Genomic DNA, 23,323 nt, shown 5'->3' with positions numbered 1-23,323 from the left:
ATTATGTTTTCATAACGGGAAAGTTACGTGATAAGAACTTACTTTCTTATTTTTTTTTATTTTTTGTTTTTAATAGAAAAATATTCGATCAATTAAGATACGATTTTAATTTTATTGAATAATTTTTTTGTTTTCATATGAAAATATACGAATTTTCGAATCTTTTTGTTTGAGAAAAAATTTGAATTTTTTGTTATGTATATAAATTGTTTTGTACGAATACACAATTTCCTTGAGTACAAGTGTAAGGTGAACATAGACCAAGATCGAAATCGTAAGACGAGATGGTTCCTTGTCAAACAAGTGCATTTGTTTAATATGTAGCATATGATCATCTTACACGCTGATTAATGTGACAGGTTTGCCTTAGTATTCACTTAATCATCGATTCTAACCACCATGTCCGACAAATATAGGGTTTGACATGGTTACTATTGCCACTGTATTTAAATGGTCCGGCGGAGATTTTTGTCCTATTTCTGGTCGGGTTGATATAAACAATCCATCCGACATGGTTATATATTTCAGGTTAATTGTGGGTCAAGTTGCAATGAATCTTTGTCTGTCACCATATCCAGCCGAATGGAAGTAGGATTTATGGTGGGAATTAGGTGAATATATGTACATGTTACATTGATTCCAACTCCAAAATCATTATCAAATGAGGATGGAGGACATCGTCAAGTCCGGCCTAGCTAGCATATTTTGCATTATATTATAATCATCTCCATTTCCAATGAACACCCTTTTAACCTTCTTAATTTCTAGCAATTCATTCTCCCACAAGCCTCTCTCCAACTGTCTCCGAGGAAGCAAAACGATTCATCAGCAGACTCATGGGGGACTTGGAAACTTTGGCAAAGGCCAGGATGGAGCTTGAAGAAATGTATCTGGGAATCCCAGATGACTCCGTTAATCTCACTTTCCAAGACCTTGCAGATATGAAGCCAAAGGCAAACGCTTCCGAGAAGAAGAAATCTACCAGCGTGGAACCCCTTCAAGAAGCCAAAAATCCAAAACAAGCATCGCCCTTGACCAAACCCAGCCTTGATTTCAACAGAGGCCTGCGAGCGACCGAAGATCACAGCCATTATCACCATAAGCATTATCTTGAACGTGGCTATGAAGATGACAACTTTGATTCACACATAGACATGGGTCACCATCATCATCATCATCACCACCGTCATCATGATGGTGAAAACATGCATGCATGGGATGGTCATCGGTATGGTACTGATGATCAAAGTCACCGTATCCATGCAACTAGTCCAAGAGGTCTGGCAGAGTTTAGGCATGGCGTGGAGAGAAGCATGGCCTACGATGATGAAAGCGTTATAAGCATGGCGTCTAACTATCCAGAAAGAGGGCAAAGGCGCCGGCCTGGGATTCCTCACTCCAATATATGCACCATCTGCACTACTTCTATATACATCTTCCGACATCGATGCCTGGTATGTGCTAATTAAACTAATCAAATGAGATACTGTGTTGCTATTTAATTTGATTTATCCAAACCTATAGCTGAGAACAATTTACAAATGTTTACAACAACAACAACACGCATTCTAAACACAGACCACAGATTTTGCTTTTAAATGAATCCATATATTCTAACTAAAACACTATATGGCTGAAAGCTGATGCTTAATCAGTTTATGCTGCCATGAAAAACACGTCAACTAAGATCACGTTCATCATCAGTTAGTTGTCACGTCCACCTATATAGATACTTATGCCTCTGTCTTTGAGACCAAGATTCAAGTGATACTAGTATGCTTTTGCAGGTTTGTGGAAGGGTTTATTGTAGGCAATGCGTATGTATGGGCATGGGAGAAATGACAGAGGGTAGAAAGTGCATTCTCTGTCTGGGGAGGAGATTCAGCCAAAGGTAACTTACCCCAAGCCCAAGCCATTTAATTTTCCATCAGTTATGATCAGTAAGTATTGGAACGTTGCTTTGCCCGATTCGCTAATAATAAGAAAATGTGCCTGTTGATGTTTATGGTTGATTGAATAGGTACATAAAAAGAGCAGGAAAGATGGGTTGTTGTTCGAGGTATCCAAGTAGCGTGAAGCAAGCAGAGCTCAAGTGGGCAGAGAAAGGGCCTCGGAGGAGCGGGGAGAGAGCATATGGGCGCAGTGCCATGATGCCAAGATCAAGAAGCCCCGCAAAACCAAGGACTCCAACCAGGGCTCATGCTACTAGTGCCGCCCCATCTTTTGTCGCAAGCTCACCCGCCTATTCCCCTTACACTCCTACTCATCACCACCTCCCCTTATAGAGTTCCCAAGTTTTATTCCAATCACATATATTATGATAATGAATATTTTGCCAAAATTGCACTAATTCGTTTTGCTCTTTTAATCTTTATGTTGTTGCTGGTTTCGCAATTCTTTCAACCCATTCAGTGAGGGATCAGTAATAGGATGCTTTACTTTTGTGATGCTATAAATTTCACATTTTTTTTTTGAAAGTTGTTGTTCATTTCAAAGCAGAGGGTACCAAAGGATCACCTCTGGGAGAAGTACATGCTTGATTAAAGTCTGTTACTCGCCTATTTGGGGGTAACAGACCTTAATCATCACATAACCAGTCCCCAAGGGCTGTAAACAAAGAGATCACAAACACACAAAGCCTACGATACTCTTCCCAGAAAAACAACAGAGCCCTTCCTATAGCTTTCCAAAAGACAAACAAAAGCAAAACCCGCCACCCTCTTAACAATTTAGGTTAGCAGAGTCGTAAACTGTACACGACCTTCCAAGTCAACACCTCCCTAGCAACTGAACATAACTATGGAGTAGCCACACGGTACAAGCCTACCCCATAAATGCCCAGATCCCCCGGGTGGTTGCATCAAAAAAGAACCCGAGTCATAAATATTCAAAGTCTGCCGTTGCCATTCAAAAGAAAAGTCGTCAGCATCTTCTGTACATCTCAAAGAACCCTTGAGTCTGTGGTTGCCATTCATATTCTATTGAACCCTCCTTTTATCTATCTATCTATATCTATATCTATATATATATATATATAAAGACAAAAACGAAATACCTCCTTAGGATGCTGGTAAAATAAGGAGAAATTTTCTATTTCTCTATAGAACCTACTGCCAATTTGTAAATTACAGGGTACTCTGGCTTCTGCTCTCTGTTTAACTTTGAATCCAATGTGAATAACAGCTCCAATTTTGGAATCGAAAACCCAACGAGAATAAAACTCTTTTTGGCGAGGTTTTGTAGATAGTTGACCTATAGATACTTTGGCTTGGGTTAACACACTACACAGAAACTAAATTGGGTCTATGCAACATTACGCAAGATGGTTAACCCAACTAAATGTTGAGCACATATACTCGACTATGGCCGGCAGAGAGGACTTAAAAAAAAAATTATGCTGAGGAAACGATAGCCACATTGACCTCAATTGGAAAAACATGGAAAACATTGGAAACTACGAGGAAAGAAAATTTATGTGTAAACATCAAAACCAACTGCGAATTTATGTGTGATGACTAGAGCCAAAAGACTTGATAAACAAAGAATATAATGGAAATTCCAACATTCTTACTCCAGTTATCCAAGGCTTCCTCCAACCTTCCTTTTTCAATGAGTGAAGCCCCCTCCCAAAATAGATAACAAGCATTTATAGGATTTTAAGGATGAGTTGTCGAAACACGAGGGATTGGTCTAAAAGCATAATCAGTAATCCTCGTCAAATAGTATCATTATTAGATTAAACTTTACGTACATCTCTTCACTAGACCGGTCTAATCCTACATTAATAACTAATACTAATATTTCCAAATTGTCTTAAAGGTGATGTGTAAACCAAATTTGCTAACTAGTGCTATTATTTTACCAGTTTTAGAGCTGTATACTCCTTCGTAAGAAGCAAATGGAAAAGTACAGGAGAGAGGGATGTGGGCACGGGAGCTTTTCTCTTTTTCACCCGACAGAAGAATACAAAAGTTTCCGAGAGCATAACAGAAGCTCCTCCTAGCTAGATATTTTTCTGCGATCAATCAAGCTACAGTCACCTCATTGATGTCGCTCCCCCTCCCCCAAGCTAGGTTGTCCACTGCTTGCCCCATTTTCAGGCAACCCGACTATGAAATTCACCTCTTCTGCATTGCAGCTTGTTGTATTATCGAGCAAGGCCTGCCGGCACAATGGACACGACGAGTTTGACAACAGCCATGTGTCTATACACCTAGCATGAAAACCGTGGCTGCACTTGGGGAGAATTCTGACCTTCTCGCCTTCTGCAAACTCTCCAAGGCAAATTGGACAATCTGTCACGGTAAGATTTAGCCCCGATCCAAATGCTACCACTGGAATCTGGCTCAATGCACTCTTCTTGACGCCTGTAGTAGAAGCCAGCTGGCGTGCTGGGGTCTGCTCCGGGGTCCCAAAACCAAAACTGTAGCCACATCTTAGAGCACAACGGACAGCTGAATTCAACCCGAGAGCACAAATCAATGCACAGAGCAAAGCTGCTAGGACTATGACCATGTTGTTGTCAAAATTGGCCTCACTGGTGTAGGAGCCAATAGTACTGTTTAAGCTGATTGGCGGCATCGCGGTTTCCATGTCTAGGAACAGCCGATGTGGGCGGTATTGAGGAGTCACCATGGCTTGCTATAAAGAACTCCGACTTGCAACTTGCAGCCAAACTTGGAAACTGCGGGAAACGGGGATTTTCAATTCTGATTTTTTTTTCCCTTAATGTTTGGGTTAAGGTAGCTGAAGATCTTTTAGGCTACAGATATGCTGGCTCATATTCCAACCAGATAAAACCATGGAAACTGGAGTATCTGCTTGGTCACCAAGGAATAGATAAAAGGGTGCCTAGGAATGATAATTATCTTAATTTGGGACCAGAGAATACAGGAATCCAGCCAACTGAACGAAAATGGTCCTCATTTGCCATATTCAATGACTTTCTCAAAGATAATAAGAAAGAAGAGATTTCCTTACTTACCTGATATTAATGGTCCCTGTCCATGAACGCTCTTCTCGCCCTCCTACCATACTTGAAAGATGCTCAAGGGTAGGAAAAGTTCAACATCTCTAAATTAAGGCTGGCAGTAGCATGTTAGATAGCAGCAATGAGAAGATATATATCTAGAAAGAGGGATAAAGATGAAGTAGATATTTTTGGGGTGGTCACGAATGTTAGATTTGTGAGTTTGGTGGGCCTTTTTTTATTCTTCTCGAGCTAATGGCCATGGCTTCAATTCTTCATGATTTTGGCTGAGACTCTAGTGACAGAAATGTTTGATCCCACCAACACAATAATGATTTTGGACGTTCATGCTTTGCTTTTTACTCTTTTTCCCCAACCCAATTTTCATTTTGATTAAGAATGAAAGTGACGGCAACATGCTTTAAAGCTAATTACCCTCCCCTTCTATTCCCTTCCCATCCTATGATAATTGCAAATCCTGACCCATTTGAGAGGCCTTCTCGCTGGACTCTGTTCAACGCCTGTGTGCATCGTGGTCAGGGGCTCAGGGCTCATTCCCTCATGGGCCTTTAACCTATTTGCGCGTGGAAAGTTATTGGACCTAAAGCATCTATGGGTTGTGTGTTAACATGGACATTCAACAGTGGGCACACGTGGTTTAGTTAGTAGGATGATTGGATTTTTTACATTATTATTACTATTATTATTGTTATTATTATTGATAAAAGGTAAAGAAATTCTTTCATTGTAATGGAAAAAATAGAGTAAAAAGAAAAAGAAAGAGAGGCCATTTTACACGGTTATAGAAACTGCCATTTTTATTTCTTTTTATTTTGTTTCTATTTCTATGATGGTGGTTCAATGAGAGAAGAAGAAGAAGAAGAAAAAGAAGAATCGCGGTGGTGATGGAAATCCAAGATCCGCAAGCGAAACCCGGCCCCAACTTCAATTCCAGTTCGATCACGAGAATGTCGGGTCCGCAACCAAATGCAACGGCGATGTTTGGAAGCAGCAGCAGCAGCAACCACAACAACAAAAGCAGCAACAACAATAATCCTAGCAATAGCAGCAGCAGCAGTGCATTCATGAGAGGAGGTGGGGGGCACCACAGGAGGGCCCACTCGGAGATGAGCTTCCGCTTGCCTGACGACATGTCCATCATGATGATGGATCTCTCTCCGCCCTCGGATCCGATCAACGCCGGGGGAGGATCGTCCACCGCCAGCTTCGAGGAGATGGGATCCGAGGATGATCTTTTCTCCACCTACATTGACGTGGACAAGCTCAACTCCTCCGAAGCTACAAATGGACGCACCAACTGTACGGATCATAGTGAGGGGGAGAAGCTGACGTCGTCATCCACCACTGCGACGTCTTCTCGGCCTAGACACAGGCATAGTAATTCGGTGGACGGTAGCGCTTACGGAGAGGTAATGGAGGCCAAGAAAGCTATGCCTCCTGATAAGCTGGCCGAACTCTGGAACCTTGATCCCAAGCGTGCTAAAAGGTTCCTTCTTTAAGTTTCCTCTAAACAATTTTCAGTTTTTTGTTTTTAAGAAAAGATTGATTTTGCAAGAAATGTTAAGGTGATTACAAATTGTTTCTTTTGCTTTTCCAAGAAAACCAGATCAGCAACCTCAATGTTGTTGACATAATTCCTAAGCAAAATGTCCTTGGGACTAAATTGAATGCTAGCATGTTGACATGATCTTTGGAAACCAAGAGAAAAAAAAAGGATTTTTTTTGTTTTCAAATTTGGCCCAATTTTCATGGAACCAAAACAAACTTAAAGCCATTACTTTTATTATCAAGTTTGCTCTTTTATATAAGATTATTATTCATCTTTTTTTTTCAAAAAGAAAAATTCTTTTTACAAGTAGTAATGGCTTAGTTCACTTTAAGTTGATTGAACAAACTACTCGAGTAAATCTAATTAACATCCTTGTTGTCAACTCCTGAATTAAGATCTGAATACAGTGCTTGTCATGTCAAGTCTTTAGTTCACTTATGAATTTCTTGTCTAGATCTCAATATATATTGATTTCTAATTGGAATTTCCTTCAATCTCGTATGAATTAGTCACAAGTGGTTGTTCCATTTTCCTATATTTCAGAGAGAAGGCATACCATTTTTTTGTTTTAGTTTATAGTGATTCTTTTCAACCCTTTCTTCCTTGCAAGTGCTTAGATGACCAATACATTGATGAAAATCGTACTCTGTCAAATTGTGCACCAAATTTATTAACATTACAAACTGCCCTGTTTCCTTCTCATATTACTTTTCTTAAAGAGTTCTCCTCGATGAAGTGGTAGCGCTTTTAATTGTTCCTCATTATAGCTCCCATTGAGATAATCCTATTGTTTTCAAGTCTAAGCGTTTTAGGTTAGTTTATTGATTGTAAATTCATCTAATCATAGGTTTGCAAGTTGCTCTTGTATAATTTGGAAAGTTTAGCTTTGATTTCCATTTTTCAGGAATTTGTTTTTCTTTTAGGATTATGCTTGTGACAATGCTTCTTTCTAATGATAGAATACTGGCAAATCGGCAGTCAGCGGCTCGCTCAAAAGAGAGGAAGGCCCGCTATATTCTAGAACTAGAGCGTAAAGTTCAGACCCTTCAAACAGAAGCAACCACTCTTTCTGCTCAGCTAACATTATTTCAGGTTTGTCTTTGTAGATTTTGAGTTTCGCAATCATTTACGGACCTTAGTTCTGAAGAAACAATCTCCACTTTATTTACGCCACAGTGGTACTCTTTATCACATAAAAGGGCTGTTTTACATTGCCAAGTTATGTTTTGATTGTAGACTTTTTTACTTCCGATCTCATTGATTTTGCATAATGTCTACTCTTGCACATTTTATTGAAGTTAAGATACTGGCATAACTCCTAAAGCTGATGGTCATCTTGGGTATGGAATGCTGTGATGTGTGTTTTTTTTAATTATCTTTACCGTCAATAATGGGCTTTTAAGTAGGCAAAGATACAGGCAGGCATCTTACAGTTGAAAAAACATAGGATCAAGGTTTTCATGTTATATCATTGTTGCCATGCCAGACCTTTCAATTCAAAAGCATATACATGGTAATGCTTATTTTGACAGTTTTTTTCTTGTTGGTCATTTAGAGGGATACAACTGGCTTGAGTACTGAAAACACAGAGCTTAAGCTTCGGTTACAAGCTATGGAGCAACAAGCTCAGTTGCGTGATGGTAAGCACCATACCTCCGTTAGTTATATTGTTCTGGAACTGATACTATCACTTGTGGAAACTCTATATATTATAATGCCAACCGGCACCAATTTTGCCTGAATGATTGGTAAAACTTATGGTGCTCTCAATATCATACAGCACTGAATGAAGCTCTGAAGAAGGAAGTTGAGAGGCTTAAGATTGCCACTGGGGAAATAATGAGCCCCTCGGAGTCATTTAGCTTGGGAATGCACCAAATGCCATACACTGCCTCAACTTTTCTATCACTTCCACCACAACAAGGAGCTGCCGGCCCCCAGAACATGCAGTTGCCAAGCTTCACTGGTTCTCAATCTACTATGTCAACTTACCATCCACCTCAGATGAATCAACATCATCTGTCAGATATTATGCAAAATGATCCTCTTGGACGATTACAGGGGCTAGACATCAGTAGTAAAGGATCCAATCTTGTGAAAACTGAAGGGCCATCAATTTCTGCCAGTGAAAGTAGCTTCACATTTTGACACCATTGGCTTCTGACTCGCTGACTTATTTATCTCATTGTTGTGTGATAGGTTTGTAACGTTTGTTAATAGACTGACATGCAGTCGGTTAGAGAAAATACTCTTCATTTGTTTTATTATTTATTCCATTCATGGTTGTGGGATCAAGTCTTGATTGTTTATTCTTAGGGTTTTCCCAGAAACAGGGAGACCTTCTTAATTAGGTTTTTATGCGTTGTTCAAGGGTTCTTTCTTCAATGTTCAAATTTTGTTCTATTGGCTTGATGGAACATATGTATGGGAATGAAAACCTATTCCCATTAGTGATGAGATACTACCATGATCACATCCATTTCTTTTTATCTTATTTGTTAAGATCTTTGGTTAACTGTGTTTAATCGTTCCCGAACATTCATTCATGATTAGCACGAGGCTTCTGACGTTCTCTCTTTGTTTCACACTGTCCCTTTTCATCCTTTCTCCACGTTTTTGAGGCCTTCCTTTCCATTTAGCTTAAACCATGGCTGCAATCATAAACTTTCTCCCCAATAAACTTACAGGAAAATGCAAAAGTATGGACTCTGCTTAACATTGGGCTGAATCATTTACTCACTTTGACTAACCTGGCTGATGAAAATCTGGCAACATTTTCTCATGAACGCCTAGCTTGGTGGTTCCTGAGATGCACCGCCATTGATTGCCAAAGTGGGTAGGAAATAGTGTTGATCGCTCTCTCCTTGATAGGCAATTGATTTTTCAACCCAGGAGTCAAGAGACCTAGTCAATGAATTAGTTTTCTTAGCAAGCTCTAGCTCTAGTCGTGCATTTGCCTAATCAATTGACAAGTTGGTCCCACCTTTCAAGGTTGTGATGATAAGACGATAATGCTCTGTTGCGTCCATAAACTGACTCATTGACAATGATGTAGGATTGGTTCTATTTCATATTTTCCGTTAGTGTAGGATGAAGGGCAGAAAATTAAAATGAAAAAAAGGAAGTGACCAGATGATGATGCATTAATCGTGCCTGTAATGAAGCGTTGAACGATGATCTATCAAGTCTTTTCATACGGGGGCCAGCCAACTAAAGTAGAAGTTGGCGGCTACCATTTTGAGCGAAATGCCTTGTGCCATGACAATATATCTGTAAATGACAGGGTCCTATCATGGATTGGCCTTTCGTGCCAAGAACCACAGTGTCTCCACGTAATTCCAATTACAGCTTCGGTTTGTTGTTTACAATGATCGTCTTGTCTTTGTTACACTGTATATTAATTTTCCATTCGGAAACTTCCGTTTGCATTCGCAGAAGCCATTCCTATTTTCCATGTTGTGCTGTAGAATCACTTATCTTGACAATTGACTGGCAATGTTTAATTAGATTCTCATGATCACCTGGTCACCATGAGATTAGCTGGTAAAGTTAAGTAATGATTCCCATCAACCATCTGCACGATCCATTCCCATAATAGAATTGTATCAACTTTTTATACATACTGCAACCGGGTTCCTCATCAGCAATATAGATTAATGCAGATCTCATTATGTGTGTAAGTAAGAAGTCATCACCATGCTAATAATTATGTGCAACAAGTATAAAACACCAATAATTATCAGTGGACAAAAGAAAAGAGTAGCAGTAGCAGTACTCGTATTTTCTTGCTTTATTATTCATGAGAAGTTCATTACATAGAACCCTATCATGAGCAACGCTATCGTCATATCATTATTTTCGGCTGCAACAATACAAGTTTCAGTTTATTAAACTCCCAAGTCTAGAATTAGGAATGAGTCTAGCAGGAGATAGACTTAATTGTTATTCTATCTTCGGTTTGTGGGTGCAGAACATACATCCTTGCACGTACGCACACGCTTAGTTTACTCTGCAGCATAATCACAATCCACAACCATGCAATCAGTACTTGAAGTTAGTGTAACAGTAACACTGGGAATTACTTATGATTATAAAGAGAGAAAGAGGGCTTACTTGGAGCAATCAAGGTCGTAACTGAGCTTGTAGGGGCATGTAGTTCCACATTTACCAGGCAGCTCATTAACACGGTCGTAGTTGAGTCCAGGGATTTTCGCAGCGCCTTCTTTAACGCAGTTGCATTGAGCCCTACGATCCTCAGTGGTATTGGATGCAGCATTGAGTGTTTTAATGCCTTCACAACAACCTGGTGGCACGGTGCCCCCAAAGAGCCCGTAGGTGATACACGGGGTCAGCCAGTTGGTCACCTGTTCGCATGATATGGTTGCATTAACATAAGGTGCGGCTACCAACATGGAAACCAGCAGCGCCCCGAATGCCACCTTGAAGACCTTAGACCAAGCCATGGTTTTACTTGTGTTGCTATATATAGTAGTAACTCTTTTTTTAAAGAAATTTTGCTATGTATAACTTTGATTTGTAATGAGTATATACTTTGCTAGCTATTGCGTTTATATAGAGACAAGAGTGGTTGGTCCAGGAGATATCTAGCTATGGTATCCCTAGTCAAAATGGATGGCAGAAAATTATGGCTAAAGTTCAGATGATATTGCAGTTAACGTGATTGTCGGTAATCGGACAATAAAGAAAATTCAAATCAGAAGAATTTTCTACCGTTAAGATGACTGTCAGTGAGAGAGTCCAAAGTGGTCATCATCCTTCCTGTTGAGAAGGGCTTTGCGTAAGTTGATTTTGGAGCTCCATTGACAATTGGATGCTCAATGAACTGGCAGCGGCTTAGAACTTACAAGTGAGTGATAGAATCACGCAACCTCAACAGGTGGGATGACTGAAACAACCTCAGTACCTTATCTTATCTATGGGAAATTGGCGTCGCCCCAGCTTCATATTTGGTTAAAACGTGCCCGCCCAACTCATAAACCTTCTCCTCCTCCATGCACTCATTCTTTTAGGCACTCAGAGCAAAGTTAATGATAAGATTTGTTCTCTTCCTTGGAATTATTTTGTTGATCGTATAGTATTGATTACATCTAATGCGAGGAGCTTTGGAAAAACATTCCTGATATTTCATTTTTTGTTCTGGGACATTATTTTACTTTTTTGCTCTGCCATTTAGATATGAACAAATGGAAACTTTACCCGCCATTAAAGAAAGTTAAGGATCAATGTATGTTTGAAGTTTGGATGGTGCAGTAGCTCATTTGACTTTAGAACTTGAGGCATTCCTCCTATGCTTTCTTAACAGAGGAAGCCATTGGGTATTCTTACATCATAACTGGCACGTAACAGAATGCAATAATATATATGCATGCATATATATATATATATGTATATATGTAATATTTGTAGGCAGAAGACATATGAATTACTTCTTGATCAATGATCAAAGAAACTAAGTTCATTATTAGATTGAACTGTAAATATGGCCAAACATGATCTTATTTGTTAAATTTCACACTGAAATTACTGTAGATACAAGAAACTTCATCTTCATCATAAAAGACAGAACACCCTTGGTAGCTCTTGCAGGCTCAGTTGATCAGTTCACCCTGCAGCAGCGAAAGGTCATGCATTTAGTAAAGAAAGTCACTCAACAATTCAGTACTAGATCAAGAAGAGAAGGAAAGCCTACATACTTTGAGCAATCCACATCAGGGGTGACCTTGTAAGGACAAGTAGTTCCACGTAATCCAGGGATCTCATTAACACGGGTGTAGTTGAGTCCAGGGATTCTGGCGGCACCTTCCTTAACGCAGTTGCATTTCTCCCTGCGATCTTCCGTGGTTTTGGCAGCAGCGTCCAGAGTCTTGATACCTGTGCAGCAACTTGGAGCCACTGTCCCTCCGAAGACACCATAGCCAATGCATGGAATAAGATAGTAGGTCACCTCTTCGCATGTTATGGCTGCATTGACATGACGAGGGACAGCAGCCACCAACATGGAAACAAGCAAGAGCATCAACCCCACCTTTGGCATGTTTTTGCCGCTTAATTTGTTATGCGATCCACGAATGGGGCTGGCTCTAGCCTTCTTATAGAGTGCATGGGTTGGGCCAGGGCAGTTTCTGGTTGTTGGGGAGGAAGAGTTTTCCATTAACAAGATTGTTGGCATTAGAAGATTTTTCTTTGCGTTTGATGATCAGATGAGATTAGATTAGCTGAGAATCACAAGTGAGAGAATCCAAAATGGTCTTGCACTCCAATCATCATACGCAAACAATGATTTGAATTTGGAACATAAATAACAACAAATGAGTGTTGATATTTGTATTCGAGCATTTGATTTGTTAATGAGATGACCCTTCTCAAAAAAAATATAAGTGTTGATGTTGTGATGGTTGGACGTGGAGCTTTGGGCCGTAGGACCATGGACAGGCCTTTACCGTCTATAAGCTTAAGTACAATGGACATTAGACAATCTGTTTCAAAGAGGAATATTTTTTATTCGTTTGCGTTTCAATAAAGGGCGACCTAAGACTAGAGACTAGAGGGCGACAGCCATAGTTTTGGGTTTGGGTTCGGCTTTGGCTTCGGCTTCGGCACACACTTGAAATGTAGAATTGAAAACCTTTTATCAACTAGAAATCCAACCAAATTTCAAACAAGAAAATTTAAAATGGTTGCGGGCGGATTGAAATACTCATCAGACAGCGTGGTGATTAAGCCTCCAAACGATCGGCGACTCTACAGAGTAATCGAGCTCCACAATGGCCTCGTTGCTTTGCTTGTTCACGATCCCCAGATTTACCCTGACGGGCTTTCTCAAGATTCCCATTTGCTAGTTAAGAGTGAGCCTGAAGCTGAAGAAGATGAAGACGACGAAGATGAAGATGGAGATGAAGATGACGACGAAGAAGACGAAGATGAAGATGAAGAAGACGAGGAGGAGGAGGAGGAGGAGAAACAGATTGAAGACAAGTCCTCTCAGACTAAAAAGGTTTTTCTTCTGCTCTGCTCTTTTTTCACCTTCTCATAATGATTGACCGGACCGGAAATGAGATTGATTTTGAATTTGGTTGCAGGCAGCGGCGGCAATGTGTGTAGGATTTGGCAGCTTATCCGACCCTCCCGAGGCGCAGGGTCTTGCTCATTTTCTAGGTTTCACTACTTTCACTTTTCTTCTCTTTCCATTTTGGTCACTCAGAGGGACAGACTTGTTTCTGCCTAGTGCCTAATATTCATGAAGCTTTATTTCCTTGTAGAACACATGCTGTTCATGGGAAGTACCGAATTTCCAGATGAAAACGAGGTCTGTTCGTCCATATTCTGTTCATCAATTTTGCCTTACATTCTCTGTTTTTTTTTTCTTTTTTTTGGTTTAGTTGAACATGAAATAGCTGCATTTAATCCATCAATTTTTTTGCTTGCTTCAACAATTGTTAACCTAAGCAGTATGTTGATTTTAGTTTGGTGATATAATTATTGTTTGGCCTACCACTTTGAGTCTTTTTGTTTGCTAGTATGATAGTTACTTATCCAAACATGGTGGCTCATCAAATGCATATACGGAAGCAGAGCATAGCTGCTACCATTTTGAAGTTGAAAGAGAATTTCTCAAGGGTGCTTTAAGAAGGTAAATGCTGAAACTTTAACGGACAAAACTTTAGTTAATGAAGTAATTTTTTCCTCTTCACTTTCCATTGTTTGGCATTCAGGTTTTTGCAGTGGAGATTTTTAATGGAGCAATAATTTGGTTGTTGTTTTGGTACTGATTTCCTAAATTATGGCAGCGCTGAGAGACTTATGTTGATCTTTTTTCTTTATCAGATTTTCTCAGTTTTTTATTTCACCCCTTGTGAAACTTGAAGCCATGGAACGAGAGGTGCTTGCTGTGGATTCAGGTGTGCATCACTTATCTGAGTCTACTATCTGTCTGTCTTTTAACATCATCTCCCCCACCCCCCCATCTCTTTTCTTTTTGTTTGTTTCTCCAATTTTTTATAAAGCTCAATTTTCTGTTGCCCTTAGTTTATACTTTTTATTGCATGTGCTAATGGTATGTTTATGATTTCTGAATGGAACTGTAATTTAAACCAAAATTGGATTGTAGAATTTAACCAGGCTTTGCAAAATGATAGTTTCCGCCTTCAGCAACTGCAGTGCCATACATCTGAACATGGCCACCCTTTTAACACATTCTCCTGGGGTGAGACTCCCACCTTTGGTATTCTCTCTCTGATTGATTTGTTTACGCTGTTGGGAAGAAAATGAGTATTTTCTTTTTCTTAAATGGAAGGGAACAAGAAGAGCCTGGTCGATGCTGTTGAGAAAGGGATTGATCTACGCAAACAAATACTAGAATTGTACAAAGATTATTACCATGGTGGACTGATGAAGTTAGTGGTAATTGGTGGTGGTAAGTTATGTGATACTCTAGATTTGTGTCCACTGGTTAGAGTTTCTCTATCACTCCCTGCTGGAAACAATTCCTAACTTGGGACTTCATTTATTGTCACTGATATTCTTTTACCAAACTCCTGCCTCTTTCTTTTTTTTACTCAAAATTTTGTTTAATTTTTCTTGTCCCTTTTAACTTGTTTAGATAGCCAATTTTTTACCTTATGCTTTAAGTTTATAACCTATCCAAACATTAATTCTAACTTTTTTAAGGAAGTTCAGCAGTGATTATTTATGTGGCAGTTGGAAGAAATTATGATGTCATTTGTACCTAAAATCTGTGTTTGCATTTTTTTATGGTATAGTAATGATGATGATACTTGTTTATGATGTAGAGCCTTTGGATTTACTTCAGCAATGGGTTGTCGAATTGTTTTTGGACGTCAGACAAGGTTCTCTAGGAAGGCCAGAGTTTACGGTGGAAGGTCCTGTCTGGAGAGCTGGTAAACTTTACAGGTTACAGGCAGTTAAGGATGTTCATATCCTTGAATTACGGTGGACACTGCCTTGTCTTTTGCAAGAGTATCTGAAGAAACCGGAAGCTTATTTGGCTCATCTTCTTGGGCATGGTAATATAATTCTGCATTATCTTATTGCTTAAGTAGGAGGCTGCTCATGGAAATAATAATAATAAAAAGAAAAGGATGCATATTTGTGCATGGGGTTGAGCTCATCATGCATGAAGAGAATGGGAATATTTCTAATGTTTGATGTGTAATAAGTGGTTCCTGATACCTGACTATGGTCTTTGTACTATAAATAGTGTTTCTAATTGGCTGCAAATTCCATGTTTATTCCTTGAATTTCTTTTCATTTTTTCCGCTTTTCTCTCTTTATTGTTGAATAATTCACTTACATTTTTTTATGCTGCTGAAATTATGACCAATTTACATGGCTGGCCATGTGTTCTAAAGCTGGAAAGTAATAACTTTTTCCCTTTTTTTTTTACATTTTTCAGAGGGCAAAGGAAGCCTGCATTACTTTTTCAAAGCCAAAGGATGGGCAACCTCTCTATCTGCTGGTGTTTCGGATGATGGGATGCAGCGATCTTCAGTGGCTTATATCTTTAGCATGTCCATCCATCTTACAGACTCTGGTTTGGAAAAGGTAGTATATCTTGTTTCATCTTCTATGCATATAACAAGCAGTAGAAAATAACTCTCTGTTCTTCTGTAATGTTTTCAATTTTTTCTGGTATTGCATCTAGTTTCATGTGGACTGTGTGTGAAAAGAAATTCAAATTCCAAGGAGGGTGTTGCTTCACTGTATCTTCCCATTCTGTTGCTGTTACTGCTAGCTTGAGCTTATAATAACTTATACTAGTGGTGACCTTTGCCTAATCAGTTTTTCTACTACTGTGATTGTTGCTGTGTTTGTGTTTCTATATTTGATGTGCATTTATTATTTGAAGTTGCTTCATGGATTTGATGGTTTTTTGGCCAGAATTATTAATGATCTCTTCTCTTTTTTTCCTCAGATACTTGACGTTATTGGTTATGTTTACCAATACCTTAAATTATTGCATCTACTTTCTCCCCAAGAATGGATATTTAAAGAACTGCAGGAGATGGGAAATTTGGACTTTCGGTTTGCTGAGGAAGAACCTCAGGATGACTATGCTTCAGAACTTGCAGGTTGTTTTCCTTTTCTTTTTTGAAATTTTAACTTGAATCCGTTGAAAAATTATGATATAACTAATTTGCTTATATTACTGTCATTGGTTTATCTTGAATTCTTGAGCCTACCTGTTCTATACTTTCAATTGATCTTGAAGTTTTATTTTGATTGTTAATTGAAGGTGGACAATAGTTGATATGCTGGTTATATGCCTTGAAATTTATTGTGTGTTTAATATGCCTGGTGTATGTTAAACAACTCACACTTACATGGTTGCTGACAACCAGTGTCTATGCATTGCTGGTTGGGTTGTGGGATTGTTTTATCCCTAGAAAAATTTGAGAGCTTAGGATTGATAGGTAGGCTCTGGGAAATCCCAGTAATTGGTAAAGCAACACATGTTAGCAAATACAAAATTATTATTTTTTATCATTGTCAGAAATTATGGGAATCCTGTTCACATCATTTTGGTATATGTGAGTAAGAAAGCTATTTGTTGGGTAATGCTAAAATCTTGTATTTTGATGGTTTTCCTGGAGTTTCTTTGCAATGATTCTGCTTTTTCACTATCAAACTATTCCCAGTGTTTCTTTGTTGCAGAAAATTTACTTGTTTATCCAGCAGAACATGTCATTTATGGAGACTATGTCTTTGAGTTTTGGGATGAGGAAATGATAAGAAAGATTCTAGGTTTCTTCACTCCTGAAAACATGAGAATTGATGTAGTATCCAAGTCCTTTAAGTCACAAGGTACCTTTTTAACTCCAATTTTCAATCATTGCCCTGTTCTGTTCTATTTTATCTTAATTTTTTTTCCCTCTATGTCAAATATAAGATTATGTATGTTTTTATGTTAAGAGTCTCAGACAAATGAATTAACTTGATGCTATAAAGCTTTTTCTTTCATTTGCAATTAGAAGTTACAGATGGTTTTGGTTCCATTGTTCCTTTTACATTGTAGATTTCCACCATTAGCGTGTTTCTTTAGTTATGGTGAGTCTGCTTTTAACTAACATGTGCATCATTTCTTCTATACCTGTAATATTGACAATTATAATTATAGGAAAGCAACTGAGCTGCCTAAACTCTCTCTTGTTGCAGATGTCAAGTATGAGCCTTGGTTTGGATCACATTATGTTGAGGAAGAAATTTCTCCATCTTTGATGGAATTATGGAGAGACCCCCCAGATATTGATGTTTCATTGCATCTGCCTTTGAAGAATGAGTTTATTCCGTGTGATTTCTCCATTCGAGCTGATAATATGCAAATTGATCCTGCAAACGAATCATTGCCTGTTTGCATTTTGGATGAACCATTGATGAAGTTCTGGTATAAGCTTGATAGTACTTTCAAACTTCCTCGTGCAAATACATATTTTCAGATCAATCTGAAAGGAGCATACCTCAACTTGAAGAGTTGTTTGTTGACTGAACTTTATATTCACCTTCTTAAGGATGAGCTGAATGAGATTATATATCAGGTTAATTTCTTATCATTAATCATTTTGAACTTTTCTGTTAGCAATTGATCTTGTCTTTTATGCACAACTTGTTTAATGGAACCTTAAATGTTTTCTTGTTCTTAAACTTCGTAATCATGAATTCTTGTTTTAGTGAAGATTTTTCTGGCCTAGCATGGGCTTGACTCATACTCTTAGTTTCTTGTTTACCGTTGACTCAGTTGACAGTTGACTCATACTCTTAGTTTATTGTTTACCGTTCAATTTCTTAAACAGGAAATTTCATTATTTTATAGTTCGAAAGAATATCTGATAAAAACAAATACTCATGCTTTTAGATCCCTGAATTTGAGTAAATACTATAAAATCATTAATGGTAGTCAATAGTAAGTTGAGCCCTTTGTGTTTTTGCTTTAAGCAGTCTTCGAAGCACCAATTTAACAAGTAATTTGTGCTGATAAAGCTCTTACTTACCTGCCTAAGTTATGTCAGTTGACAAGTAATGTCTCATTAACAATCTCTTTACCCCCCCTCCCCCCCTCCCCTTCTATTTAGCTAGTTTCTTAACAATAGTCATCATTTGTTTGATTATGTTTCTAACCTTATGTTACTGAGTTTGTCCTTGCATTTGTTATTAAAATCTGAATCTGAGTGGAATTTTATTTGCAGGCCAGTGTTGCTAAGCTGGAAACTTCAGTGGCAATGTACAGTGACAAGTTAGGGCTAAAGCTTTATGGTTTCAATGATAAACTTCCTGTTCTCTTGTGCACAGTTTTGGCAATCGCAAACTCTTTTTTACCAACCAACGATCGTTTTAAGGTACATACAATTTAGCATGTTTTCTTCCCTTTTCTTTGCCTGTCCTCAAATTGCGTGGTGCTTGATGTACATGTAATATGGGTGTCGGTGTTTGGGGAAAGAGCAAGTGCAAACTGAGGAAGCTGCAGTTTGATTAAGATTGGCACTTTAAAGATTGACTGTAAATTAATTTTTTTGTTTACACTCTGGATGACAGTTGTTATCAATTAATTCTACAATTAGCTTACCACCTGACAATCAACAGACACACGCAAAGATTGAATTAGTCTTATAGTTTCTTGAGGTACTTGGTGTGTCTGATAAAGTGACACTGCATCTGACAGGTTATTAAGGAGAATGTAGAGAGAACTTTGAAAAATGCCAACATGAAGCCTCTCCGTCATTCATCCTACTTGAGACTGCAGATTTTATGCAAGAGTTTCTATGATGTTGATGAAAAGCTTGCTTTTCTAAAAGACCTTTCTCTATCTGATTTGAAGGCCTTTATTCCTGAGCTCCGATCCCAGGTAACACGAAAACATGGCATCTGGGTTTGAAAAATTGTTTTCTTCCATCAGTGTCTGCATTACTGGACATGTGCAGATTGCATGCAATTTAATCCTGTTGAACCTTCTTGTAGTTGATCATAACACTTCAAGATTGGATGAAGTATTGTTAACGTCCTTATTTGGCATCATTTATGTACACTTAAATCACCCTTGAAACTTGGAAGTGATTGTCCAAAGAAGAGTTAGGGATATCCTCTTCTATTTGTAGCTTGAAAAATAAATATATATAACTTATTATTCTTTTATGATAGGTATGAGAATGGACTTAACCAAAACATTTCAAAGAAAAACATAATTATATAATTAAAGGAAGAGTCACCGGTGATGTATTATTGTGGAATCACAGTGATGGATTCCAAAATCTGATTCTTTCGGTACTATTTCTTGATATCTCATCATACAGTTGCTAGGGACATCAATCAATTAATATAATTGTTGGGTTCTTTTTCTGGTTGTTTCTCTTCTCTTTACTTCTTAATGGACATTTATCCCAGTTAGTTTTATTTCTAACTGCTTATGTTGTACAGATACATATCGAAGGCCTTTGCCATGGTAATTTGTTAGAAAAAGAAGTGCTTGACATATCAAATATCTTTAAAAGCAACTTTTCTGTACAACCGATGCCAGTCACAATGAGGCATAGAGAGCAAGTGATATGTTTTCCCTCTGGTGCCAACTTTGTGAGGGATGTCAGTGTAAAGAATAAGTCTGAAACAAACTCAGTGCTTGAGGTAACTGATGATGGTCCAATTCTCTATGAAATATCAGCTAAATATTCTCTTTTTCTATTAATGTTTTTATGCTATTATTGATTACATTATTTGGTTTTGCGTTGAAGCTTTATTTCCAAATTGAGCCAGAAGTAGGGGTGGAAGCAGTAAAACTGAAGGCCTTGATAGATCTTTTTGATGAAATTGTGGAAGAACCACATTATAATCAGCTAAGGTGATCTTTTCTAATCATGAAAGTTTGAAATTGTACCAATCTATGATCTTTATATTGCAAGCTTGTCTTAGGAGATTTTTCAAGCACAAAAGCACCCAAAAGACAGGCAAATTAAGTGAATTTTTCCTCAAGTGATTGATTGAAATAATCATTCACTTAATCTTTTAACTGGCCATAAAGAAAAGTTCTCTTGATTCTCTTAAGGCCGCACTCATGTTTTGTATGAGATCTGTAGGTGTCCAGATTGCACTAGTTATGTACTAGTATCTGTCTGTATTCATGTTTGCAAGCATTGGTGGACATGTGTTTGTAGAGATGTGTGTGTGCATGAATTGAATGATTGGATGCCATGTTCATATTTTGTGCCTTTATTTATTTGGGCAATGCCATAAATTGAGTAATTAAAATGAGTTCTCTAATTCTTTATTCGATTTGGAATATAGGACAAAGGAGCAACTTGGTTATGTTGTTCAATGTAGTCCACGAGTGACATATCGTGTTTATGGCTTTTGTTTCTGCATTCAATCTTCCAAGTATAGCCCAGTGTACTTGCAGGAGAGAGCAGACAACTTCATAAATGGCTTGGAAGAGTTGTTGGTGAGTTTTTAAGTCAGTTATATTGTATGCTGCTCTGTTCAGTTGCTTTTCTTTTATAGCCTATCAAGAATCTATGGCACTTTCCCTTGCATGCGTAACTGTAGTTGTATCATTATTATTTAATCAAAATGCTGTGTGTGGGTGTGTTTTTGTTATTTATTTTTTAAATTTGCAAATGCAGGAAGGGCTTGATGATGAGTCATTTGAGAGTTATAGGAGTGGACTAACAGCGAAGCTGCTGGAGAAAGATTCATCCCTCTCATATGAAACCAGTCGCTTTTGGAATCAGATTGTTGATAATAGGTACTATCTATATATGATTTTGGTTGTTTTAAATGTAATTTCCAATTGTTAGTGATAGTGGGGACATCAAAATTGTACATCTAAGCAATAAGTGGAAGTTGATGTGGTAGAAATATTCTGTTTATGGTGTTACAACAAACTATAAAACAGCCTTGAGGCGAGAAGTGCTGCTCATGTCAGTCCATGATGGCTCTAACTTGGGCCATTCTCATCACCGTGTTTTGATGATGTTTCTTGCATTTGATTTCTTGAGTTGGAAATATTATTTATTTATTTCATAATCGGAAAAGAATCCAATTTGTTTCTGTCTGGAAGACAGCTGCTGTTAGATATTCAGAGCTTTGTGCTGTACTGATGTTCTTCCTCCATGCGATCTGTGGTTAACTTTCTTGTTGTGATGGATCTGTTGTTAACTTTCAGGTACATGTTTGACTTGCCAAAGCGGGAAGCAGAGGAACTCAGAAGCATCCAGAAGGTAGACATCGTGAACTGGTATAAAATGTACTTGCAACAATCTTCTCCGAAATGTCGAAGACTTGCTGTTCGTGTCTGGGGATGCAACGCAGACCTAAAAGAAGCGGAAAGCAAACAAGATTGCGTGCAGGTCATCGAAGACGTTGAAGCCTTTAGGGTGTCATCAAAGTACTATCCAAGCCTTTGTTAATCATTGCTGTAGCATAAAATAATAGACGAATTAGAGCAAGAGAGTAATAATGATTTTTGTTTCCATGTTTGGAGCTGGGAAGTGGGGAAACAACAACATTCATTTAATCTGCTGCGTACAAGAGGAAATGCAGAGTCGGTGACAGACCAAAATACTGGCATAATAGATTTATTCACGTTATATTTAAATGTGGTTTTTGACCATTAATTGGATTTCACATTAGTTATTATACATCAATTGAATGTATTGGATGTCTAAAAGTAGTTAATGTTGTCATAATAGCAAAGTTTGTGTGTGTCATCAACATATTTAGATGTTGTCAAGTATTTGATAAAACCTTTTTCTAAAATGAAGAATCAAGTGATTGAAGATGAAGCATATATCTCGCATCCTCGTGCAATTGCACATGGACATGGGGCTGTTTGTCTCCATGTTCTTGGCTATGGGGACAAACCCCACTTTCATTCACATCCGCTAAGGTCTAAAGCCTAAAACAAACTGTGGTCTGTGGATTTACCTTCCAAACATTTATCTTTCAAAAAAAAAAAAAAAAAGATAGTTGTCAGCTTTGGACTAGGAACTGTATACAATATCAAAACCTGCATGCATTGCATGTAGTCCTACACGAAGGTCTTCAAGTTTGGATAAGAAGAAGATGTGAGTGCTTTCAATATCCTTTTGATGTTTGGGGAATGTATTAATTATTAAGCATATCAAGTGTAAGTTTTTCTTCTGTTTGTCCCATATGTATAACCTAATTCTTATTCTTTAAGAATAGACAAAACCCCATAGAGATATATATTGCTTTCCGGAAAGCAACATTTTGTCACTTTGAAAAATGGGGAAACAACACAGATCTGGGGTGGGGTAGGGCAGGAGGGATATTCATTTGAAGGTTCAGCCCTTTTGTAAGAGAGAAAAAGAGAAGCCACTTCATTTTCTTTCCCTTTGTCTTGTTATATAAACTTATTCCCATACTTCCAATTACTCTCCAAAATTGACGAATGTGCACTTATTTTAAGGAAGACTGAAGGGGCCGTAATTCAAGCCGGAATCTGCATGTGCTCCTAACATGGTAGGACCTAAATCAATTTCACCTAATTTGCTTACATTTTCATTCCACTTATTTATATTTAATTGTTCAACTATATATACTTGAAATTAAAATCAATGTAATTAATTTGGTTTCATTTTTCTTCCTTGTCGGTTCAATAAATCAAATTACATTAATTCAACAACTATGACCAGATTGAAATAATTAACCTAGTAGTAGAAGATACCTTGTGTATTGAACTAACTCTTGTGATGTTGCAAAATGTATACAAGAAATGCGTGAACAAGGGCGACTTTTGCATT

At 38.1% G+C, this 23,323-nt stretch overlaps 5 protein-coding genes and 1 pseudogene across 6 annotated transcripts; 3 read left to right on the top strand and 3 right to left on the bottom strand.

The window, feature by feature from the left end:
* Positions 1–812: 812 nt before the first annotated feature.
* On the top strand, positions 813–2,427 carry LOC148761073 (uncharacterized). Its single transcript, XM_088809888.1, has 3 exons — positions 813–1,454; positions 1,788–1,891; positions 2,021–2,427. Exons 1-3 carry the CDS (start codon positions 837–839, stop codon positions 2,283–2,285), a joined length of 987 nt encoding a protein of 328 aa, XP_088666014.1. The 5' UTR covers positions 813–836; the 3' UTR covers positions 2,286–2,427.
* A 1,258-nt stretch (positions 2,428–3,685) lies between these two features.
* On the bottom strand, positions 3,686–5,233 carry LOC18591091 (RING-H2 finger protein ATL74 pseudogene; annotated as a pseudogene). The gene is made up of 2 exons (XR_016028376.1): positions 4,985–5,233; positions 3,686–4,684 (listed from the first exon to the last, which is right to left on the bottom strand). The product of XR_016028376.1 is annotated as an RING-H2 finger protein ATL74 pseudogene (transcript).
* A 512-nt stretch (positions 5,234–5,745) lies between these two features.
* Positions 5,746–9,028, top strand: BZIP52 (basic leucine-zipper 52). Its single transcript, XM_007017020.3, has 4 exons — positions 5,746–6,476; positions 7,499–7,631; positions 8,095–8,179; positions 8,320–9,028. Exons 1-4 carry the CDS (start codon positions 5,875–5,877, stop codon positions 8,685–8,687), a joined length of 1,188 nt encoding a protein of 395 aa, XP_007017082.1. The 5' UTR covers positions 5,746–5,874; the 3' UTR covers positions 8,688–9,028.
* Positions 9,029–10,275: 1,247 nt separating this feature from the next.
* On the bottom strand, positions 10,276–11,074 carry LOC18591089 (non-specific lipid-transfer protein 1-like). Its single transcript, XM_007017019.3, has 2 exons — positions 10,653–11,074; positions 10,276–10,548 (listed from the first exon to the last, which is right to left on the bottom strand). The coding sequence occupies exons 1-2, from the start codon at positions 11,000–11,002 to the stop codon at positions 10,539–10,541; spliced, it is 360 nt and encodes a 119-aa protein (XP_007017081.1). The 5' UTR covers positions 11,003–11,074; the 3' UTR covers positions 10,276–10,538.
* Positions 11,075–11,976: 902 nt separating this feature from the next.
* On the bottom strand, positions 11,977–12,825 carry LOC18591088 (non-specific lipid-transfer protein 1-like). The gene is made up of 2 exons (XM_007017018.3): positions 12,254–12,825; positions 11,977–12,166 (listed from the first exon to the last, which is right to left on the bottom strand). The coding sequence occupies exons 1-2, from the start codon at positions 12,727–12,729 to the stop codon at positions 12,157–12,159; spliced, it is 486 nt and encodes a 161-aa protein (XP_007017080.1). The 5' UTR covers positions 12,730–12,825; the 3' UTR covers positions 11,977–12,156.
* A 263-nt stretch (positions 12,826–13,088) lies between these two features.
* Positions 13,089–22,230, top strand: LOC18591087 (Insulinase (Peptidase family M16) family protein). Its single transcript, XM_018128152.2, has 19 exons — positions 13,089–13,554; positions 13,640–13,715; positions 13,820–13,866; positions 14,078–14,190; positions 14,385–14,458; positions 14,668–14,763; positions 14,854–14,973; positions 15,350–15,583; positions 15,973–16,121; positions 16,492–16,648; positions 17,232–17,381; positions 17,733–18,112; positions 18,761–18,910; positions 19,234–19,416; positions 19,986–20,189; positions 20,297–20,403; positions 20,847–21,000; positions 21,182–21,303; positions 21,724–22,230. The coding sequence occupies exons 1-19, from the start codon at positions 13,234–13,236 to the stop codon at positions 21,965–21,967; spliced, it is 3,081 nt and encodes a 1,026-aa protein (XP_017983641.2). The 5' UTR covers positions 13,089–13,233; the 3' UTR covers positions 21,968–22,230.
* The last annotated feature ends 1,093 nt before the right edge of the window (positions 22,231–23,323 follow it).

The sequence above is a fragment of the Theobroma cacao genome, chromosome 9 (assembly GCF_053813885.1).
Source record: "Theobroma cacao isolate CCN51 chromosome 9, ASM5381388v1, whole genome shotgun sequence".
NCBI lineage: Eukaryota > Viridiplantae > Streptophyta > Magnoliopsida > Malvales > Malvaceae > Theobroma > Theobroma cacao.
This window is presented reverse-complemented; position numbering and strand designations above follow the sequence as displayed.

Coding starts and splice junctions, on each gene's coding strand:
- LOC148761073 (XM_088809888.1), top strand. CDS start 837: ATGGGGGACTTGGAAACTTTGGCAAAGGCCAGGATGGAGCTTGAAGAA. Junction 1,455..1,787: donor TCTTCCGACATCGATGCCTG/GTATGTGCTAAT, acceptor ATGCTTTTGCAG/GTTTGTGGAAGGGTTTATTG. Junction 1,892..2,020: donor GGGAGGAGATTCAGCCAAAG/GTAACTTACCCC, acceptor TTGATTGAATAG/GTACATAAAAAGAGCAGGAA.
- BZIP52 (XM_007017020.3), top strand. CDS start 5,875: ATGGAAATCCAAGATCCGCAAGCGAAACCCGGCCCCAACTTCAATTCC. Junction 6,477..7,498: donor GATCCCAAGCGTGCTAAAAG/GTTCCTTCTTTA, acceptor TTCTAATGATAG/AATACTGGCAAATCGGCAGT. Junction 8,180..8,319: donor ACAAGCTCAGTTGCGTGATG/GTAAGCACCATA, acceptor AATATCATACAG/CACTGAATGAAGCTCTGAAG.
- LOC18591089 (XM_007017019.3), bottom strand. CDS start 11,002: ATGGCTTGGTCTAAGGTCTTCAAGGTGGCATTCGGGGCGCTGCTGGTT.
- LOC18591088 (XM_007017018.3), bottom strand. CDS start 12,729: ATGCCAACAATCTTGTTAATGGAAAACTCTTCCTCCCCAACAACCAGA.
- LOC18591087 (XM_018128152.2), top strand. CDS start 13,234: ATGGTTGCGGGCGGATTGAAATACTCATCAGACAGCGTGGTGATTAAG. Junction 14,459..14,667: donor GGTGCTTGCTGTGGATTCAG/GTGTGCATCACT, acceptor ATTGGATTGTAG/AATTTAACCAGGCTTTGCAA. Junction 19,417..19,985: donor TTCCTGAGCTCCGATCCCAG/GTAACACGAAAA, acceptor TATGTTGTACAG/ATACATATCGAAGGCCTTTG.